General features: G+C 38.3%; 2 protein-coding genes across 6 annotated transcripts in view; one reads left to right on the top strand and one right to left on the bottom strand.

Moving 5' to 3' along the window:
- LOC135219980 (uncharacterized) overlaps nucleotides 1-22,025 on the top strand; it is a 130,368-nt gene that overhangs the window by 67,133 nt on the left and 41,210 nt on the right. The window lies entirely within an intron of this gene.
- On the bottom strand, nucleotides 1,954-19,512 carry LOC135219049 (uncharacterized). The gene is made up of 9 exons (XM_064255480.1): nucleotides 19,437-19,512; nucleotides 17,840-18,056; nucleotides 17,233-17,365; nucleotides 14,737-14,862; nucleotides 13,761-13,934; nucleotides 10,807-10,957; nucleotides 4,928-5,101; nucleotides 3,450-3,526; nucleotides 1,954-1,983 (listed from the first exon to the last, which is right to left on the bottom strand). Exons 2-9 carry the CDS (start codon nucleotides 18,046-18,048, stop codon nucleotides 1,954-1,956), a joined length of 1,074 nt encoding a protein of 357 aa, XP_064111550.1. The 5' UTR covers nucleotides 18,049-18,056; nucleotides 19,437-19,512.

Consider the following 22,025-nt stretch of genomic DNA (forward strand, 5'->3'; position numbering starts at 1 on the left):
GGAATCTGAAAAATGTATTAGGTCTGTTGTACAGTAATTTATAATGATTTGTTTATGGATCCATATGAAAGATATACAGTAGTACCGTCGAGATATGAAATTAATCATGAGGTTTTCGTATCTTGGACCGCATTTTACATGTAAAATGGCTAATCCGTTCCAAGCCCTCCAAAAACACCCCAGTAAATTTCATAATAAAGCTAAATTGACCTATAACAATGAAATACTACAACAATTTGGACCATTCAATACCTAAATTAAAAACAAAACAAATGGAAAATAACCTGTAAAATAAAGTGTATTAGTGTACATGGTATACAAGAAATACTGTACGTAAAATGTGGAAGCTTACCTTTCGAGTGAGGCTATCTCCGAAAGTGGCGGCAGAGGAGGAGGAGGACAAACAATTGCACTTTATGAAAAGCGGCTAGAACATCTTTAATTTCTGCTCTTTTTTTTTCTTTTTTTGATTTTTAACTTGTTTTTTTTTTATATTTTTTTTACTTTATTTATTTATTTATTTTTTTTTTATTTTTTTTTTTACAGAATTTCAACTTCATCACCACTTTCAACTTTCTGTTTTTTACCACTTGGTTCTTCCTTTTTGCTTACAACTTTCTGTTTTTTATCACTTGGTTCTTCCTTTTTGCTTAACTCCTGCTAATGCTAAAGGCCTCTTTAAAAATAACGATCCAAGGAAGATTGCTTCTGCCTACTTTCACAATGTTCCTGAAACGACTCAGGCAAACGTCATCGAACTGCGCAAGCATACGACCTGTGTGAGCCTTTTCGGGGTGGTGCTTTTTTTTTCTAGGTACCGCGTAGTGTTCATTAACGGCTGGCCCGTCTTGATAAATATCTACTAATGTTGCACCTCATGACTCTGTTGGGCCCTGGTGTCCAGCAAAAACCCTGTTCAACAAATGCTCTCTCTGCAACTGATTTGGGTACTAAATGTTCGAGCTGCTGACCTTCAACATAAACTGAAGTGCCTTGATTATACTGGTATGCATGTTGTAAATGATTGGTCAACACCCTCTGTTCAGCAGGGAGTGGAGATTCTACCAACCTTGCAAAGTTTCCAGTTTACCCATCCCATGAGAGAGACCTTGATCACTTATCCATGTGAGAGATCTTGGTCACTTATCCCATGAGAGAGACTTGGTCAATCATATCATATATGCCGTCACTCAAGAGGTGCTCTTCTTTTTACATTTTCTGTGAAAAGATATGAGAAATTTTTTGTTATAATACACATTGACGATCCCGAAACGAATACCGCGTGCATACTATAACAATGCTGGTACCGAGTGGCCGAGTCACGCCACCACGTACATAGATGCATGATGGGAGGGACGCTGGCCAATAGGAGAGAAGGATCTCATGGCCGCGACTAGCATCTGGAACCAATGGGAGAGCAGGAGGATGGTGGCGAGTCTACTAAGTTGGCGGCGCGTGAGTTTCAAAATTGTTATCGGTGGTTCGGGCGAATCTCGGACTTTACAGAAACCTTTCATATCTTGAAAACTTTTCGTCGTACGAGCCGTTAAATTTTTTGTATTGCTTTCATATCTCGAGTTTTTCGTAAGTTGAGCCTTTCGTATCTCGAGGTACCACTGTATATACATGCAAGTGCTGCATTATTATTGTCTTTGGTTAATATCATGGTACTGCAGTATTTTATATTATTTTCTTTTACTTTCTCTGGATGATGTCACGTGGCATCACTGAAATCTCAAAAGGGTTAGAAGTTCCAATTTATGTTAACAAGAGACCCCACATACCTGCATGAGATCCCAGGGATGATTGCATGGAATGCAAAAGGGGTGACAACATCAATAAACTGTGGTTCTGTTCTTGGAGGTTAGCGATTAGGTCCCTCATACGTCGCGTAGCACTCTGCACGATATCAGCAAGTGCGTTCCTTTGCCGCTGCCGTTGTCATCCCAAGAGTCAGTTCACCGAGGTTTCAGAGCTGCTGATCTAAAATAGGAAAAAACACTATTCAACATTCTGTTATGAATTTTTATGCTATGATTTCATAAATGTACCCACTGTGAGGTAGTGCCAATGAGGTGCACTGTAAGCACTACTTACTGTTCTTTGCAGCTTCCCTTCGGCCCCTAGCTGCAACCCCTTTCACTCTACCTCTGTTCATATTCTCTTTCTTCCATCTTACTTTTTTCTTTAACCCCCCTCCTAACAATTTTTTAGTGCAATTGTGAGGGTTTTCCTCCCGTTAACACCTTTTCAAAACCCTTTCTACTCTCAATTTTCTTGTCAGCGCTGAATGATCTCATAGATCCCAGCGCTTGGCCTTTGGCCAAAATTCTATATTCCCTCCCTTTCAGTAATAAACACTTGCATTACATGAATTTACAAATCCACACGATAGCATGATGTAAATTTACTTTAGACAGAAGTACACTTCACTTCCCAATATATACCCATATTTTTTTGAGCCTAGATTTTCTAATCTTAGGATTCTGAGTATGCAAAGACCCTCACATTTACAAAAGCAAATAAAATTTGAGATATTTTTGGGTACAGTATCTGTAACTCTTTCAGTGCAGATACAAAATTACTTCCACATAGCAGTACCCTTGAATATGCAAACATCATACTTATGGGACAAAGGAAGATACTGTACTATACCAAACTGCATTTATGGTACATGTTGAGTAGGAATAAATCATTGAGAATTATAAGGAAGGTCAGGCAAAGTAAGTACCTTTTATGTAGAAAAAGGAACGGCAACCCTCGCCCATTCTATCAGCATATAACATTTTTGCCAAAATATGACTGAATTAAACAAAACAAACATGAAATGGAAATGTTTAAAAAAAAAATACTATAAAATAAATTACAATATTCATCATAGTAGTCATCATAATCAGTGGCCCATCATACAAAATCTTACACAAGTCCCCCATACCCCTGGAGTGCAACACAGTTATTTATTACAATTACTCTGATTTCTAGCAGAACCTGTCCATACCATACAAGCAATGTTATGAAAAACAGTCTTCCACCTTAGTAGGCATTACTAAAAGGTTAAGGTGTCTGTTTGATGGATGATACTGGTCATAAAACAATTCCTGAACTAAAACTTCAATAAGCATGAGAAAAGCATGATTCTATAACTCTTATCTTTAATCTCTGCAATTGAGCAAGACAAGCACAATACTGTAATACTAGCAGCCTATGGCGAGTAAAAAAATGGCCTCTCTTCATACAGATAGATTCATAATAACTTATAACAGTAACTCACAAACTTTAAATGGCCTCTGTATGTATATAGAACATGTGATTTTTATTTCCATTCAACTTAGGTTAAATAACCAAAAACCTGTAAAATTGGTATAATTTTTCATCAACTTTGACAGGAGAATTACAAGAATAAACACAAACAAAGAAATTTTTTCAATAAGTATAAAGAGTAGATTTACCTGTTCATAGTCATCCAGAGTGTCTTTGTGGGATGACAGAAACCTTGTTGGAGGATCGTTGAAACTATCAAGTTCTTCTGAGAATGAAAGAGAATACAATGTCAGTTACACAATACAAACACTGTAATTTACCATAGCAATACAACTATTACCATTAGAATAGTCTGGTCATACCAACGTCAGTTACACAATACAAACACTGTAATTTACCATAGCAATACAACTACAAGCAGTCCAGGTTTATGTCAGTTTCGGCTTATGACGCTTTTCACTTATACATATCTATGATTGGGAGGTCAGGAAAGTTTCCAAGTTCAATTACTTAACTTTCATACTCAGAATAATTCTGGTGAATATTCATTCATTCATGCAAGTTTGCAATAAAAATTTCAGAAAATTTATCATTTCTTTAAAATGATAACCAACATGTGAAAAACTTTCAAAACTACGAGCATCCTTTTATGGGGGAATTGATAAATTGGATAAATTGGTTGCATTTCACAACATTCTAAAGGGTTGCTTGAAAGAGAGAGAGAGAGAGAGAGAGAGAGAGAGAGAGAGAGAGAGAGAGAGAGAGAGAGAGAGAGAGCCGCTGGTTATTTTGTCTCTTGTCTCGTTGGGTTGTTGTGTTTGTCAGAAGCGATAGGAAGGGTCTGGGATGTTTTGTGTATTTATTATATTGTATTTTTATGTTTATTATTATTGTTAAGATAGTATGGGGAAGGTTTGTGCCTGTTTTTTTTTCTTCCGTTTTGAGAGAGAGGGAGAGCGTGAGAGAGACAGGGTGTGAATGATGAATGGCTGGTTGATGAGTGAACTGCTTGTTTGGTGGGCATTTTGGCTCGTTGAGTGGCTCGGTTGCAGAGTGTTCGGAGTCAGTCAAGAGCACTCAGTCAATGAAGGCATTCGGCCGTGAGAGGTAGTCAGTCAGTAGAGTCATCTGTGCATTTCACAAGTTTTGGGTATTTTAGTAATCGAGTTCTGTCGTCCTTGTGTCCATCTGCGGTTGTTGAGTTGGTGAGCGGTTTGTCATGTCTGATGTTTGTGAATTGGTGTGTAGTCTTGGTACTTGTTTGGTGTTTTTGTATTGGTATTCAGCGGTTTGTTGGCGACAGTTGGTTTGGTGTTTGGTGGTTTGCTAGTGGCGGTGGAGTTTGTTTTTCGATGGCCATACCGCATTGAAAGCACAGCTTCTCACCCTGATTATGTCAAGTTTCCTGTTGAGTAAATGTGTTTGAGATTTTGTTTTTTGCTTTGCTGAACCAAGTGTCCTGTTAGTAATTAATGTAACATGAAGGGGAAAGTGCAATTTGAAATGTAAGCCAGGACTGATTAACGTAAATGTGGGGAGTTCTTGCTTGCTTGCTTGCTTAGCTTGTGATCCCACCACACTTTGAGGGCTCCCTCGTGCTTTGAAAAATTACAATTTTTAGTAGTATAACGTTGAAAGTATGATATTTTTTATATCAACCCCTTACTTCTGATTAGTCCTGTTTGCCACAAAGAGTCACAGACATGCTTCTCTTTCAAAGTAGGGGAAATAATGAATGGCATGCTTGGCAGATCCCCGTGGTTTTCAGAATAGTCAGGACAGTTCTTTGTGTTGTTCGATCCATGAAGAGCAGGAAACAAGCTAGGCTGGGAGGCACAACCTGGCATTTTAAGTAAAAAGTGGTAAGGAAAGAAATTTTATTTTCAAAAAATTATATTCATCTCACTACATTCCCACTGCTCTAATTAGCCCAAAACTCAAATAGGCAGGAAAAACCAAGCTGCCACTAAAGGGTGGAAAATTAGCTAATTGAGACCAGCATGATCTGACCACAATCTCTGATATTGGAAAAGACCCATGTCTGGTACGTAAGGGTTGAGCGAGTGAAAATAGACACTCCAAGTTACTATCACCCATCAGGGAATGCCATGGGTTGTGAGACCTGCACTTCTGACAAATTTTTTAATCTATTTATATTTTTCAAAGCTAACAAACCTTTGGTCTTAACAATAGGATAACCTTGCGCCAGCTGGAAACTGGTTAAAAACAATCAAGATTGTAAAGCAAGGAATCTGTGGCATCTGGCAACTCATATGTATACCCGGTGTAAGCTGGTCACTGACCAGGTATAGAACCCCATGATGCATCAGTCTTTCTCCCAACCCAGAAAAAGAGAGGGATGGCTTGAGGTGGGCAGTAAACGTTAAGACCTCAGGTTTGTTAGCTATGAAAAATACAAACTAATTAAAAAATTTGTCATTTGTTCATATGCGGAACAAACCTTTGGTCTTAACAATAGGACAGACTCATACTTGGAGGGAGGTACAAGTACCCTAAACCAGAAGAACAAGTTCTAAAGAAGGGGTCCAAAGCCGTGAGAGAATTGATGATAGGATATCTAAAAATTCAGCCGTCTGTGTTGAAGCACAATGATATATGACCAGATTCATTGCATTCCAGGAAGATAAAGAAACTTCTGCCTGTTCACGCAACAAACCATGCCAGCTACAAGGGTTTCTCATTACTCTTCACCCCCCTTTCTGAGCATAGGAGTACAGGCAGTCCCCGGGTTACGACATTCTGAAGTTACAACACTTTTCAATTATATTTATCAGTATCAAAAATTATTTCCAGGTTTACAACACATGTTCCATGGTTATGATGCCTACAACGCTGATCTGGCAGAAGAAATATGACTCCAAAAATGGAAAAATAATCAGTATTTGAAGGTTTTTTTGATGAAAAATGCAATAAGAATGCAGTTTACATAGTTTTTAATGCACCCAAAGCATTAAAAGTAAGGTTTTCTTATGATTTTTGATGAAGTTCCGGCTTACGACGATTTTCTGCTTACAACGCGTCTCAAGAACGGAAACCCAATCATAACCCGGGGACTGCCTGTACTTGCCACTGAATAGCAGATTTGTCTATTGTATACATAGTAACAATATAAAACCACCACCAGTATGACCACTGCACACATCTGTATCAGACCAGTTCCAGCATATGACGTGTCTATTCTTCAACCTGCCAGTAGGAAAAAGAAAGGAAAAAAAGAGAAAGAAAGAGGCCAGCCAACTCACTCATTCTTCCACACAATCATCTTAGATAGGGTACAAACTGTCCCCATCGGCCCGAAGGAAAAGGTGCCCAAGGACCTGTGGGCAACGTCCTTTAGGTAAAAGGAAGTGAACATGGATTGACGTAGCCAAGAACCAGCGCTCAAAATTCTATGAACAGACAAGTTCTTCTTAAATGCCAGAGAGGAACTTATCCCTCTGATGTCATGTGCTCTAGTTTGCACAGACTCCGTGACAGAACTGGTATGTAAGGAGTAAGCCTATTAATTGTCTCACATACCCAGAATGTAATCGTGTTCTTGGACACTTCCCTTCTGGACCAGCCTATGCTAACAAAGTCTACAGCACATGGGTCTTAAGTGATGAATCCTCTTTAGATGGTATTGTGGTCTGATGGAACAAAGCAAGAGTTCCCGTGGATCGTTGTCCACAAAGTCATTCAGGGAAGTGTCAAAGAACAGAATTTCATTCTGGGTATGTGAGACAATTAAAACAGGCTTACTCCTCACATACTAGTTCTGTCACTGAGTCTGTGCAGGTTAGAGCACATAACATCAAAGGTTTAAGTTCATCTCTGGCATTTAAGAACTTGTCTGTTAATAGAATTTTGAGCACTGGTTCTTGGTTACGTCAATCCATGTTCATTTTCTTTTACCTAAAGGACACTGCCTACAGGTCCTTAGACACCTCAGTGAGGGAATAGAAAACGAGGCAAATCTGTCATCATGCACTGAGGGATTCTGGGACTTAGCCATGAATTCTGAGACAAATTTGAAGGCCACAGACCATCAACCCCTGGCATGTTTAACATCATAACTTAGGCCATGAGGCTCCCCAACTCTTTTCAAAGAAGCCAAAGCCTACAGGAAAACTGTCTTAGAGTCAGAATGGAGCTCTAGTGAGGCTTCTCAGGATGAGAGAAAGATCCCACGCAGGAGGCTTGAGTTTTCTTGGTGAACAGTATTGTTCAAAACTCCTGAACAACAAGGAGATTTCCCAGGATGAAGAGATGTCCACGCCTTTCAGGCGCAAAACCTGAAACAGAAAGACCTATCTCAACCCAGAGGAAGATCAGAAAATCCACTATCAGCTGAACAAAAGCTCTGAATGGAGAGAAACCCTGTTGATGACACCAATCAGAGCAGACTGCCCATTTCCCAAGGTAAACTGTTGACAAAGATTTCCTGAGATTGCCGGACATCTGGCCAGCAGCCTTTCAAGAAAAACCTCTCACCTGGAGGAGATACTTGATAAGTCTCCAGCCATGAAGAGAGACGAACTCTACTGACTGGTGAAACCTTTCTACATGAGGTTGGCAAATGAGCTGTCACCATGGGGGAATTTCTCTTGGAACTTCTGACATAAGAGACAGAAGGTCCGGGAACCACTCTGCTTGAGGTCACAGTGGTGCCATCAAAGTCATCCTGAGATTATAAGAACTCATTCCTCTCTTCAGAACTTGACAGATCAGGCCGAACGGAGGGAAGGCATTCATCTCGAGATTGTCCCATGGATGTTGCAAAGCGTCCTCTGCTAGAGCAAGAGGATCTGGGAATATTGAACAGTAAACCCCAAGCATCATGTTGAAGCGAGTGGCAAAGAGGTCTAACATGGGTCTTCCCAAAATAATGGAATGACCCTCTACTCTCTCCTGGAATTCCTGCAGACCTAGGAAAGCTGCTTTAATTCCAAAATGTTGATGTGAAGCAGCTTGTCCTCCGCACTCTAAACACTCAAGGCCAGATCTTCCGGATGAGCAACCCAACCGTTGATGGAGGCATCTGAAAACAGGAGAAAGTCTGGAGGGGGTGAATGCGGAGGGACTCCCACCGTGAGATTCTGGTTGTCCAACAACCAACAAAGGTCTTTTCTCACCTCCTCTGACAGAGGAACTCTCTGCTAAGGGGACTCTCCCACTTGGTGACCAGACTTCTTCAGTCTCCACTGTAGAGTGCTAAGGTGAAAGCGACCCATGAGGGACCAGCTTCTCCTAAGAAGACAAAATCCCCAGAAGGACCTGCCACTGGTGAGCTGGCTGTTTGGTCTGTGACAGGAATCAACATGTCACCGACCTGAACTTCTCCAACCTCTCGTCCAACGGAAAAACCCTCGACGCTGCCGTATTTGTATCCATACCCAGATAGAGAGCTCTCTAGCTGGTAACCAGATTGGACTTCTCCAGGTTTACTACTATACCTAGCTCCGTCAAAACTGAAGAAGGTGATTCCTGTCTTGAAGTAGTTTCTCCCTGGAGCTTGCCAAGACCAGCCAGTTGTCAAGGTATTTCAACGGGCGACCAGCCCGAGAAGAGTCTACTTGAGACTCAGAGGTCTGGAAAAACTAACCCCTATTAATAATAATAATCTCAACAGGCGAATCCCTTGAGCATGAGCTCACGATGAGACTAGGGCAAAGACCCTTGTGAGCACCTGAGGGGCTGTAGTCAATCCAAAGCGCTGAAGTGAAGGAACTTCCTGGACGAAGGGTGGATTGGAATCTGAAAATAAGCATTCTTCAAGTCTATTGACAACAAGAAGTTGTTGTCTCTTATTGCTACCAAAACTGTTCAGGGCCAGCCAATGAGAGGGAACCCAGCAGGCCTAGAGACGCCTAAACAGCTGCCATCTTGTTTGATTTGGAATCTGAAATAAAGGAAGGAGAAAGCGTAGCTTCCTCCCTCTCGGGAAGGACATATCCTGCAGGAGAGGGGGGTACATTAAACATAATCTCATCCTGTGTAACTACCAATACTCCCAACGACGAATCAATGGAAGAAAAGGAAGGAGACAGCGGTACAGCTGACACAGAGGGAATGCTTCTGGAAGAAGAGGATGCTGAATCGTCCAAATGAGGAGGCGAAAGACCCTCCCAAAAAGGAAAAATAGACTCTACGATGCTCCCTCTTCTTGTAAAACGCCTTCAACTGCGACATAGGCCATGAACGACATTCCGGGCAAGGATTAGTAATGGTACAAATATTAGATCGGCACCTACTGCACATAGTATGGGGATCTGTAATGGTAGCAGCCAAAAACCTGGAGCACGGAAACACACCGAAACAAAGAAATCACGGTCAAAGCAACTGGCTTGGGAAAGAAAGCACAAGCAACTACTCTCCAAGGCGGTTTCAAAGAAAGACTGATGCGTCACAGGGTTCTATGCCTGGTCAGTGACCAGCTTCCACCTTATTTACGTATGAGTTACCAGATGCCACAGATTCCTTGCTTTACAATCTTTGATTGTTTTTAACCGGTTTCCAGCCGGCACAAGAAGATTATCCTATTGTTAAGACTGAAGGTTTGTTCCAAGTATAAACAACAAATGATCCTGGGACGTCTACATCATATACAATGCAATAATGGATATGTGAAATTATGGTTCAGAAATGAAAATGGAAATAATCATGAACCACACCCCAAAATTGGACTATCAGCCCTGCTCTAACACAGACAAGTCTAAATGGCATAAAAAATCAAAAGAGCTCTTATCTCATGGGCAAGCTCTGTAACTTGTGTTGCTTTACCACTGGTCATGATTCTATAACTCTCAAAATAACTGCATGAGCCAGAATGAGACCAAATTCTTGATTACTTGCCCCTTGATATATCAAGAAAAACAGTTTAGACGAATTCCTTTCAATTCCTTGGTTTTGTTGACCCAACAAATTGTTCTGGCTGGGCAATGGCAATGACAACATCATAGAATAGAGTGACAAAAAGGTAAATGGGTGCTGTGGTTTCTTTCTAGCTCCCTAATAATACATCCTTGACAAAGTCAGCTGCTAGGAAAATGTTCGTTAACCTCTAATCCTTAGAAAGCAATGGGACAGACTTACTGACCACCAGCCATGGGGATGCATTGTTTTACACGAGAGATATTCTTTCCCTAGGATGGAAGAAGGGTCATCTTTAGCAGTGGGGCAGACATAGAAACTTGAACAGACTACCCAGCCCTCTCGAATAGACAAAATCACATCTCGGATTTGAAGCCCCTGAAGAACCTTTACATTCAACACTAATATAAATACCTCTTTTCCACCAAAATTAAGCTGATACAGTAAAAGACCTTAAAAGTGTATCCTAATGGCTGAGACTAATAATTTCCTCTGTTGCTTTAGCAACATATGAAATGAGCTATCTGCAAAGGTACCAAATGCAAAATGAGTTCCCTTTGACAGGTAGTGGGTGAAAGGAAATCTGGATTACTTGAAAAAAAATACTATTGCTTTTGCAAAATAGCAAGTAAAAGAGAAAGATATTACAAATTGTAATTCAAAATATCTTACCTGATAGTGGAACAATTTTTGTTTTAGGAGGGGTGCCGAGTTCTGATGCTGATACTGCTAAACTTGCACCGCCAGGTAATGTCTTCACCTGAGCACTAATAAGGCTGAGTTTCTCTCTTAAACGCTTGTTTTCATCTGCTGCAAGAGTTACCTTAAGGAAGGAGAGAAACAAAAATTAGTCAATGCTCATATTTTGCAAAATCTCATTCTGAATTTAAATTTCTAAATCGATTACTATACTACTTTAAAATTTCTCATTAGTATACTATGTTAAGATACAAAAATACAGCCCACTAAACCAGTTCTTTTGTAAAGAAAGATGAAAATTTTTAAAATAAAAAATGGACTTCTTTGATACAAACCCATTAGTACTTAATGATAAATGCCTTCTAGTGTGTTAAACTCTTTTCCAGACACTCAAATGCAGAAAAATGTTCTTACAAGTCTCTTTAACTGCAGAAAATAAAAAGTTCAGATTGCAATGCACCTGTAGAAGTCTCTTCCTGTGGTTGTTAGAGAATAGAGACTACAGCAATTTAAAGGAAAATTCCACTAAATATATACAGTGGTAACTCGAGATACGAAATTAATCCGTTCCGAGACGGCCTTCGTATTATGAGTTTTTCGTATCTTGGAACACATTTTACATGTAAAATGGCTAATCCGTTCCAAGCCCTCCAAAAACACCCCAGTAAATTATATTTCCAGGCCTAAAACACATGTTCTAGGGTTACGACGAAAGAAATATGTCTCCAAAAAGGCAAAATACTGTACATACTTGAGTAATATTCAACTGCATGTAATGTTCAACCCCATTTTTACTGCATATATTAGTGGACTTAGCATATGTCCCTTATGCAATAAGCCTAGCCTATGTTAGCGGTTGCTACTGTAGCCTAGTCTATGATTCTGACATCTAAACCTAAGAGCTAAAAGCTTAGAATATGCCAATAAAATGTAAAAATAATCAGTATGTACTCATTTCAAATAATTATTAATTAATCATTAAATATAATACACAAACAAAGAAAAAACAAACCTTCCAATTGATTGTTTACATTCTTACGAGTATCGAACGAGCGCCAAGCAATCATTTTTCCTAGCACACAGTAGGCCATAAATTGTCATTAATATCTCTCTTCAACTAATGAAACCACCAAACAGTATAATAACCATTCATTTCTATTCTTTATTCTATCTTTACCTAATGGAGATACCGAGTTACTGACAGCTGTAATGAAACATACGTAATACGTAACGTAATAATAAAACAGAAGAAGAATTCTAAAAAATACCTATTTGTTGGCAGACTGATTTATTTTATATTTTCTGATATCTAATTCACAATTTTTTTTTATTAAATGTATTGCATGTACTCATTTCAAATAATTATTAAGTAACCATTAACTATAATAAAAAAAAAAAAAAAAAAAAAAAAAAAAAAAAAAAAAAAAAAAAAAGCTTCCAAACGTCTGTTTACATCCAGCACTTACTAGTATCGAACGATCGCCAAGCAATCACTTTTACACAGTAAGCCATAAATTTTCATTATCTCTCTTCAACTACTGAAACTACCAAACAGTATGATAACCATTCATTTCTATTCTTTATTCTCTCTTTACCTAATGTTTTTTTTTTTATTAATGTATTGCATGAATAAGTTTTTCAATTTACAGCAACCTTTTACCAATAGAATACTTAAAGCACAAGGGGTAGATGCTGACCAATAGGAGAGCAGGACCTTATGGGGTGACTAGCATCAGGAACCAATGGGAGAGCGGGGGGATGGTGGCGAGTTTACTCAGTTGGCGGCGTGGGAGTTTTAAAATTGTTCTCGGTGGTCCGGGAGAATCTCGGGACTTTACAGCAACAACCTTTCGTATCTTGAAAACTTTTCGTATGTAGAGCAGTGAAATTTTTCGCATTGGCTTTCGTATCTAGAGTTTTTCGTAAGTAGAGCCTTTCGTATCTCGAGGTACTACTGTACTATTACTGGTTAGATTCATTTGTCTTTTCTTCACTGTAGCTGGAGTGATGGAACTCATAGAAAGATGTTTTTCTTCCTGAGATTAGCAGAGAATCCTTTTATCTTGAGATAATTACCAAATCTACTATAACTGAATCATTTGTAATGAGAAGACATTCCAGAAAGCAAGGATTCAGGTTAGTTGCGGCATGCTTCTCTATAATTTTTGAGTAATAGGATTAGATTTCCTTTTCAAAACGTGGGATCATTGGTTGCCCAACAAAGAGCAGCAAACAAAGACAAAAAAACAAAAAACAAAGAGAATACTTACAGCAAATAAAAATCATAAACAGCTCACTAAAAACATGAGGAAAATACTGGACATACAATTTAATAAAAAACCAAACCATCACTGTTACCAAAACCACAGAGATGGATGAATAACCTAAGACCATAATCAAGCAACTTACCTAATGGTGATTAAAGGGTAAAGAAGGGTAATTAACTAGAATAAAACTAAAAAGATGAATAATATACTAGACTGATTAAGGAAGACGAAAGGCCAAATACAAACAGTAACTGCATAAAAAATAATCAGGAAAAAACATAAAGCAATGAGAAGAAAAAGATAAATGAAATGAACTGAAATGGAATCATTTGAAAAACTGAAGCTCTCACATTTACTGGAACCTTCAACAAGACACATAAAAGAATAAAGCCACTTTTGTGCATGCACACAATCACTCATGGTTGGTTTTTTCTTGTCATTCTTCCTCTCCTGCTTTCAAGACTTCAGAAGCTGTGTCAGGGAGATTTGAGATTGTAAGTTACGGCTAATCAAGACTGACAGGTTAGTATATGCTGCCTTTTCAAGATCCACAGATGTGATATAATCTATCCTGCATTGCATGTTATATATATATTACATTGAGAGGCTATCTAACATCCTAGTCTGTCAGATCAACATACAGTAATTTTTCAGGCAAACCTGTTTGTTTAGCCGTCTGTTCTCCTGCACTGTCTTTGCTAACTGTCTTGTGAGATTCATATTTTCGGTTGACAGAGCCGAGAACTTCTCCTTCAAAGAGCAGCATTCCTGATGTTTTGTGTGAATTTCCTGGTTCAACTGAAGGTTCTTCTCGCGGAGCTTGATGCTGTTTTCCTGTCGATAAATTTCAAGAGGAATGGTAAAACACTACTAATTGGCTGCAAAATCTGTTAGGTTACTCATTACATTTAATATACAATGTATATAAAACTGTAAATTTAATGTACCCTTACAGTCACTGCTGAGTCTTTACACTACATGCATAGCAAAAAGATATAATAATCTTGATGGCTGACCAAATTATCACATACTGAAGCAATGTTGTGGTAAAATAATATAATGCAACATGGATGTATGTATATGTAACAATACAATGTAACAAGGATTATATTTTCATGATACAGGCAGTCCCCGGTTATTGGCGGGGAGTTCAGGTCCCCGGGGGGGGGGGGGGGGGGGGGGGGGGGGGGGGGGAGGGGGGGGGGGGGGGGGGGGGGGGGAGGGGGGGGGGGGGGGGGGGGGGGGGGGGGGGGGGGGGGGGGGGGGGGGGGGGGGGGGGGGGGGGGGGGGGATAAGCGAAAACCGCCATTAACCGAAACTCAGTATTTATGGCGCCACAATGGGGCTTACGGTGCTGATAATGGGTTATCAGTGCCATAAGGAAACTTATAGCGCGCCATAAAGTGCCTTATGGCGCTGCTAACCAGAACTCGTCCCATTATGGCGCCATAAATTGCCAATTGTATAAGCTACATATCTTTAACAGTAGGAAAGACTCATTCCAAATTAAACTTGAATAGTACTACTATAAAAAAAAAAACAAAAACGAATTCGCAGTGACAGTGGAACTTAAAGATTGAAATCATTATTGCATAAAAACATCTAGTTTCAAACTGACACAAGAGTTACTGGATACCTGCAACTTCCCAATTTCACCAAATAACTCTGACTTCCCGCTGATCAGACGCTGGTTATCGTCCTCTATTAAAGCCATTTTCTTCTGTAATTTGTGATACCGCTCCTTCATGTTTCTCAGTGCAACCTACGTTACGTCAGAAAACAGAAAGCCAAGGGATATGTTACCATGGTTTGAAAAACATGCATACACGCACCAACAATTCAAACAAATTTGTATAAGGCTTAAACACGTCCTGCACAGTTGGCTTCTTACATTAGTATTTCACAGTACAGTAATATGTAAAAACAAGGGGCTTAGTTTTAAGCATTTCATCTTGGCACATACTGCGCTATATTATTTTGCTAGTCTAAAAGTTAAAATATTAAAAGAAAGCAGACAAGTATAATTGTTATTCATGGAAATGCTGAGTAGGATAAGTAGGAAAAAAAGAATTACATAATTTCTATGGGAAAGGCTTCCAACACCGTTAATAACAAGTGTAGTACAGAAAAATATATAAGTATATATTGATTATTACCTACAGTTCTTTTCTGTTTCCATTCCACTACAGTGTTTTAAATTTTCACTTAATTAGAAACTGGTGTGGCATAGAACATAAAATTTAGGCCAAAGGCCAAGCACTGGGACCTATGGAGTCATTCAGTGTTAAAAGGGAAACTGAGAGTAAAAAGGTTTGAAAAGTGTGTGACAGGAGGAAAACCTCGCAGTTGCATTATGAAACAATTGTTAGGATAAGGTAGAAATTAAGATGAATGGAGGTACAGTAAAAGGTTTTCTTGTAGGAGACAGGCACCTGTGGCATTAAAAATATTAAGAATACGAAAACGGAGAGGTGGGGAGACACTCCTGCATTTCAGACAGGATCTATGGTATTTGGAAACACCAACAGTAATTAAGAATCATACAATTACAAAAATGACTATTCATTATCATATTTACTATGACTTTCTTGACCAGTACTTTACTACTATTTTCATTATCACATTGGCGTCATGTGATTACATTCACTCTCAGAGCAACAGGTCTTGTTATGGAGAACAGCTTTTACTTCAATGGTACCTTAATTCTTTGTTAAAGCAAGCTAACTAATTTCAACTAAATATCCCAATCACATTAATATATGTTAATATCTAATTACATATCACAATTAGCAAACCGTGTTTCCTAGGCATATGAATGATTCGTTATTTGTTTTTCCCCATACGGAGTGAAATTTGAGAAAAGTTTTGTTTTTGTGTACAAGCTAAGAATTTAATTTATAAGTTGTTTGGTGGAAAATGGTGCGCGGCCGGGATTAAGGGAGGAGAAATGGGATCCCTCAAGAAAAACTAAATGGTTGCAGTAGGCTAAGTTTGATAAAAAAAATCAATTATATTCACATTTGGCAAGGATAATCAAAGGAATCAATAGCGTGTGTATGTCCAATTATGTGTCTATGTGCAAGTATGTTGAAGAGAGAGAGAGAGAGAGAGAGAGAGAGAGAGAGAGAGAGAGAGAGAGAGAGAGAGAGAGAGAGAGAGAGAGAGAGAGAGAGAGAGAATTATTATTTTTATTATACAATATTTAATCTTATTAAACTTACTAATACAGTACGTATTAATCAATATTAATATTTGAAAATTAGTAAACCATTTTTGTATCATAAAAATGCATTTAGTCATGAAAATAACATCAATATATAGTAATCAGTGATTATTTATCATCAGAAAAACCCACGAATAATGGGTAGATATGGTCCAAAGAAAAATCCATGAATAGGTGAGTCAGTGAATCTCAACAATGCGAATCTGGGGGATTGACTGTACCATTATCTTAAATTCAATGTGAAATTCCCTTCTTTTATTTTTTATGCAAATTATTACTGCTTTTACATATATACAGCAATATTTTTACTGTCTCTTCTCTTTCTCTCCTCAATTGTATAAATGCTCCCCTCCCCTATCTCAAGCCAATTGACATGATTTTGTTCATCTTTTATGTTAAATTTGATTATGAAATGCTTTATTCTTTTAGTTATTTTGTTGATTACAGTTGTCATTACCTGTATTAAAGTGGGTACAAAGGATGGATATGGGGTAAATTCTTGTGTGAGACAAATTAACTGAATTCCCATTATTCCTTATGGGAATATGTATTCGAATCAATATACAAACATTTTAATATACAAATTAGAATTTGGAACTAATTACATTCATATACCAAAGAGCCACTGTACCTTGAGAAAAGTTAATACTCTTTATTACAGAAATCACAAGAATGCCTAAAAAAATGTATAAGTAAATTTTGTGGTATTGTTAACCCAATTAGTTACTTTTAAGATAATAATGCACTAAAAATGTGTTAGCTTTACTTACAGTTAAAAGTACCTATTTATGGAAAGCAATGGTAGCACAACATAGCCACACACACACAATTATACTGTACAATTTCAACCATACTAATATGACACAATTCTAGTATCTGAACATAAAAAATGGGAAACATTGGTTTTACCTGAAGTGCGTAAGTGGAGCCAGAGGCATCAATATTATAGTTAGGGCTCTTGTCTGGTGTTCGTGGGCTTGCAACTGGACTACTGGAACTGAATGGTGAATTCCGATCTCCACTTCCACTAGGTAATACCCGCCTGTTGTGTGAGGTAATTTTTTCTAACTTGAGTTGATTTGTTAAGGTGTTATGGTGGACTTGTATAGACAAAATTAATTTTGCAAAACAGAGCTGCATAAAATCTTATACTGGCAGTCATAATATTTTGATTGATACAAAAAGTTTGTTTTCTAAGAGAGTCCAAAATTGACAGATTAATGTTTTATTCAAACTCACTGTCCATTTATGTACATACTTCCTAAAGTATTTACAAACATACCTAAAACTAGACAGCAAAGTTAAAACTTGCTGTTCAATTTCACAGCTTCATACAAAATCTTTATAGTACTACATAAATTCAATGTTTTCTAACTGACTACGTACTATCTTTCACACTATGCCATGAGTGTATACATACAAATAACCTAACACATTACCAGAGTAAAGGTGTATGTGTATGTGTGTGTGTGTGTGTGTGCATAAGCTTGTATACTAGTCTTCACATCCAACCTACCCAGCTGAGTTTTTTCTGTCCTGCCGTGATGGGGATGCAATCACCGGTGCACGGAGGGCTCCAGCAGCTTGATATTCAGAGGCACGATATTCGGGTGCAGCTCCGCAATACTCTCTGCTTGGCACCTGACAGTCTGGTCTGGGTGATGTACGCTCTGGTCCCTCTTGAATGCCCAGGAAACTTACATCATCCTCAACGGGCTCGGCCATAATTCAATCTGGTATAATGGAATGGGCAAACTTTACAAATTACCCTTTTGGCATAAATATTTCTGAGATATCAACAGGAATGAAGGTGAACAAAGTATTTTGTAATCACTACTATGAGCATTTCCCTATATGAATATAATATCTTAAAAAAACTATACTAATTTTCTATCAACAAAACTGATTTTTTCAATACAAAAAGGTCATTCTAAAATTATTTGCATTTTTCCTAACATACACTCACAACATCATGCGATACTAATTTAGACATGCATGCACAGACAGCAATGGTAGACTCACTTCAAGAGTAGAGCTGGCTATAAAAGGTGCCTGCAGGAGACCAGATGCTCCCAATTTGTGAATAGACAGAGAAAGAGAGAGAGAGATAAAAAAAAAGAGGGGAAGCATGAGGAGGGAAATTAAATTTACATTATAAGACAGGAGACTCACAAAAGGAGGGAGGAGGATCTCTCCCCAAAGATATCACCACCAAAACACAAAATTATACCTCTAAAGATAATACTCACTCTATAAAGTGGTGTGATGGAACATGGAAGCTCTACATTCTAAACGCAATGACGACTAAGAACATAATTGGGGGCTTCTGGTCTTGCGGGCACCTTTTATAGCTAGCTCTACTATTAAAGTGATTCTACCGTAGCCGTCTGGGCATGCTCGTCTAAGTTTACTCCTATCATGTGAGTGTTTTTGTATTAGTGTCAGCCTCGTCACCCAAAATTATATCACAAAAGAAGAGGAGTTTTTCTATATGACTAACATTTATTTGGGTTCAAAAGCACCTCTTCTGATAGGTAGAGTTAATTACAGAAAAAATGAGCAAGGAGGAGACCTCCTGTAATAGATTTGATAAAAATAGTACTTGTTTTATTACAAAAACAATTCCTTGTAGTCTAACAGGCTAGCCTAGTACATTAGTTGTTCGATGATAAACAATGCAGTTCCAACTTGATATCTATGATTTGTATACATATGAGACATTGCTTGAAAATGTCATATTTTCATTGATGCAATTCACTATTTACAACTATCATAACATAGCATTTCACTGCTGAATCACAAACTCCATGAACGATGAAAATAAGCATATTTTCAGGTGTTCTGTATCAGGATAACCTCTACAATATCTAGAATTTCTGGTCCAAAAACTTCCCAATCATGAGAAAAACACAGGACATTCTTGTTAAAATACTAATCTTAAAGAATAATTCAGAAACAGAAGCACAGACTAGACAAAATTTCTCTAGGTAAATATATATTTAGCATATTCCCTTTACCTATTTCTCCTTTGATGCCATAATAACCATTTGCCTTCATCCATTAAGACACTAATAAAATAAAGGTGAATAAATCCTGTTCCCAATACGTACTACCTTCAAATGAATCCGGTGAGCACATTAAATTGTAAACAAATATTGTGGGAAGCTTACACTGAAGCAAACACAGAGCAGTTCAAGAAGGACAAAAGATAAAACTTCATAACAGATAAGTCATCCAGGCCACTGATAGCTTCACAATGATAAGCCTTGATAAAATAATATTGCCGAGTAAAGGGGTGACATGTATGAGATTGGTCAATGTTACAGTACATATGACATCATCTTTAAAATCATTTACAGTTTGAACAGGAATATTATCAATGGCACCTAGAAGTAGTGACCGTTAAATTGTCTTTTCACCACTGCTAGAGAAAAATCTATGGAATTGCTATAATAAGCCTGGCTGTCTTCAGTAGAATTTTAATTCTCTTATGAAAAAATCAAAAGCTATTATGTTATGCGAGATAAAAGATGGATGAAATATGATGAAATAGAGCTGAAGCTGGTAGACCCCTTCAAATCCATAAGCCAAAGAAGAAAATTTTTTAGCTCACTCCTGTAAATACACTTTAATAACTGGAAATCCCAAAGATAACCAAATGTAAAAATAGCCAAAAATTATCAAAGGAAATATTTCTTATGACACAAGACACTGACTGTTTCTGATTATCATTAATAGATAACTGAAGTCATAATGCACAAGTCTGCTACTAACTCACGTTTACATACTTGAGATACAGTTCATATTCCACAACAGAAATTTTAAATCTTCTTGAGACAAATTTATATAAGATAAAAGTGGTGAACTGCCAGCATCCTTATGCTGATATAATGAATGTCCATCTGTAATAGTATGACCTTTCCACTACATCTCACTTCTGAATCCTAGCATAAGTTGTCACACTTCTGCAAAATCTACATTTTCTTTGCCAGTGTTCAAGTCTCTGCAACCTTACATCCCACATCATAGTTTTTATCTGCTTAATACGGTTTTACTTCTCATTACCAGTGGCCTGGCAATCTCCTTCCATTTTATCTAAGCTGTAGCAATATTTTTTGTAACTATCCTCTTAATACCTGCCTCAGATTACAGTTGAGTTCCCAAAGTAAAATAATTATTATTTATCTCTATTCTTTACGGACTTCCCTTTTGCAGCAACATCTTGCTCCCCAAAACACTTTTCCTTATTTGTTTTTCTTATACAGTTTGAGCATAAAAAAATGACATTTCTATGATAAAATGATATTGTTAAGATACAATAAAGTTTTATACATACTTACCTGGCAGATATATACTTAGCTATAGACTCCGTCGTCCCGACAGAATTCAAAACTCGCGGCACACGCTACCGGTAGGTCAGGTGATCTACCATTCCCGCCGCTGGGTGGCGGAATCCCAACCATTCCCGTTTTCTGAGCCAGATTTTCTCTTACACCTGTCTCCTGAGGGAGGCTGGGGGGGGTGGGCCCTTAATCGTATATATCTGCCAGGTAAAGTATGTATAAAACTTTATTGTATCTTAACAATATCATTTTTATACATGCGACTTACCAGGCAGATATATACTTAGCTGATTGACACCCTTGGTGGAGGGCGAGAGACAGCTATATATATAAAAACAAAATTTCTAATAAGGGACGGGAAACAACAATTGTTGTAGGATATCAATCCTTGGTTCTTACCTGTTTGGGGCTGAAGACTTCATGATTACTGTCTTTAGTCTGCCTGCCTCAAGAGCTTCAGTGAGGTAAAACACCTATGACCGAACAGCCCTTCTGGATCATGTCAATGGGGGCTAGCCCGCTTACGCGACAGAACCTGCATGGATCGTACCAATGGGGCTTACCCGCTTACATGGCAGAGCCTGACCTGTATCTTATCAATGGGGGCTAGCCCTCTTACATGACAGAGCTTTAGGCTTTACATAATGCACAACGAGGAGACCAAAAGTTAATCCGACCACCTGACCTCTCTAACCATGTTAAATCTAAGAACTGAAAAGGGTCTTCCTATACCCTTTTTCAGTCAACCATAAAAACCAAACACCATAATGTTAAAATTACATAACCTAACTAATTAGGATTAACCTCAGCTCCTCCTCCCAGCACTAAATCCGCGGACACATATGCTCCCAGTGAAAAGCACTTCTCATAAGTAACTCTCACATCCTTTAGATATTGAAGAGGCGGAACACTGAGTTACACTTCCAATACGTGGATTCAATTAGATTTGAAGGGACCACGTTTTTATGAAAAAGCCATTGAGGTTGCTATGGCCTCACTTCGTTGTGCTTTTACCCTGAGGAGTTTAAATTGTTCTTCACCACATTTAAGATGCGCTTCCTTAATAACGTCTTTAATGCAAAAACGTAAGGGCGTTTTTTGATATTGGTCTTGTAGGATCCTTGACCGAACACCAAAGACTTTCCTGCGTACCTCCCAAAAGAGACTTTCTTTGTAGATAAAATTTAGCGCTCTTACTGGACAAAGGGTCTTCTCCTTTCTTCCCCCGTAAGAGAAGAGAGTGCCTTCACTTCGAAGCTTCTAGGCCACGGTTTTGATGGGTTTTCGTTCTTGGCTAAGAAGAGAGGCTTAAAAGAGCAAATTGCAGCCTCCTTCTTAAACCCACTCTGCCCTCTAACG

The sequence above is a fragment of the Macrobrachium nipponense genome, chromosome 1 (assembly GCF_015104395.2).
Source record: "Macrobrachium nipponense isolate FS-2020 chromosome 1, ASM1510439v2, whole genome shotgun sequence".
Classification (NCBI taxonomy): Eukaryota; Metazoa; Arthropoda; class Malacostraca; order Decapoda; family Palaemonidae; genus Macrobrachium; species Macrobrachium nipponense.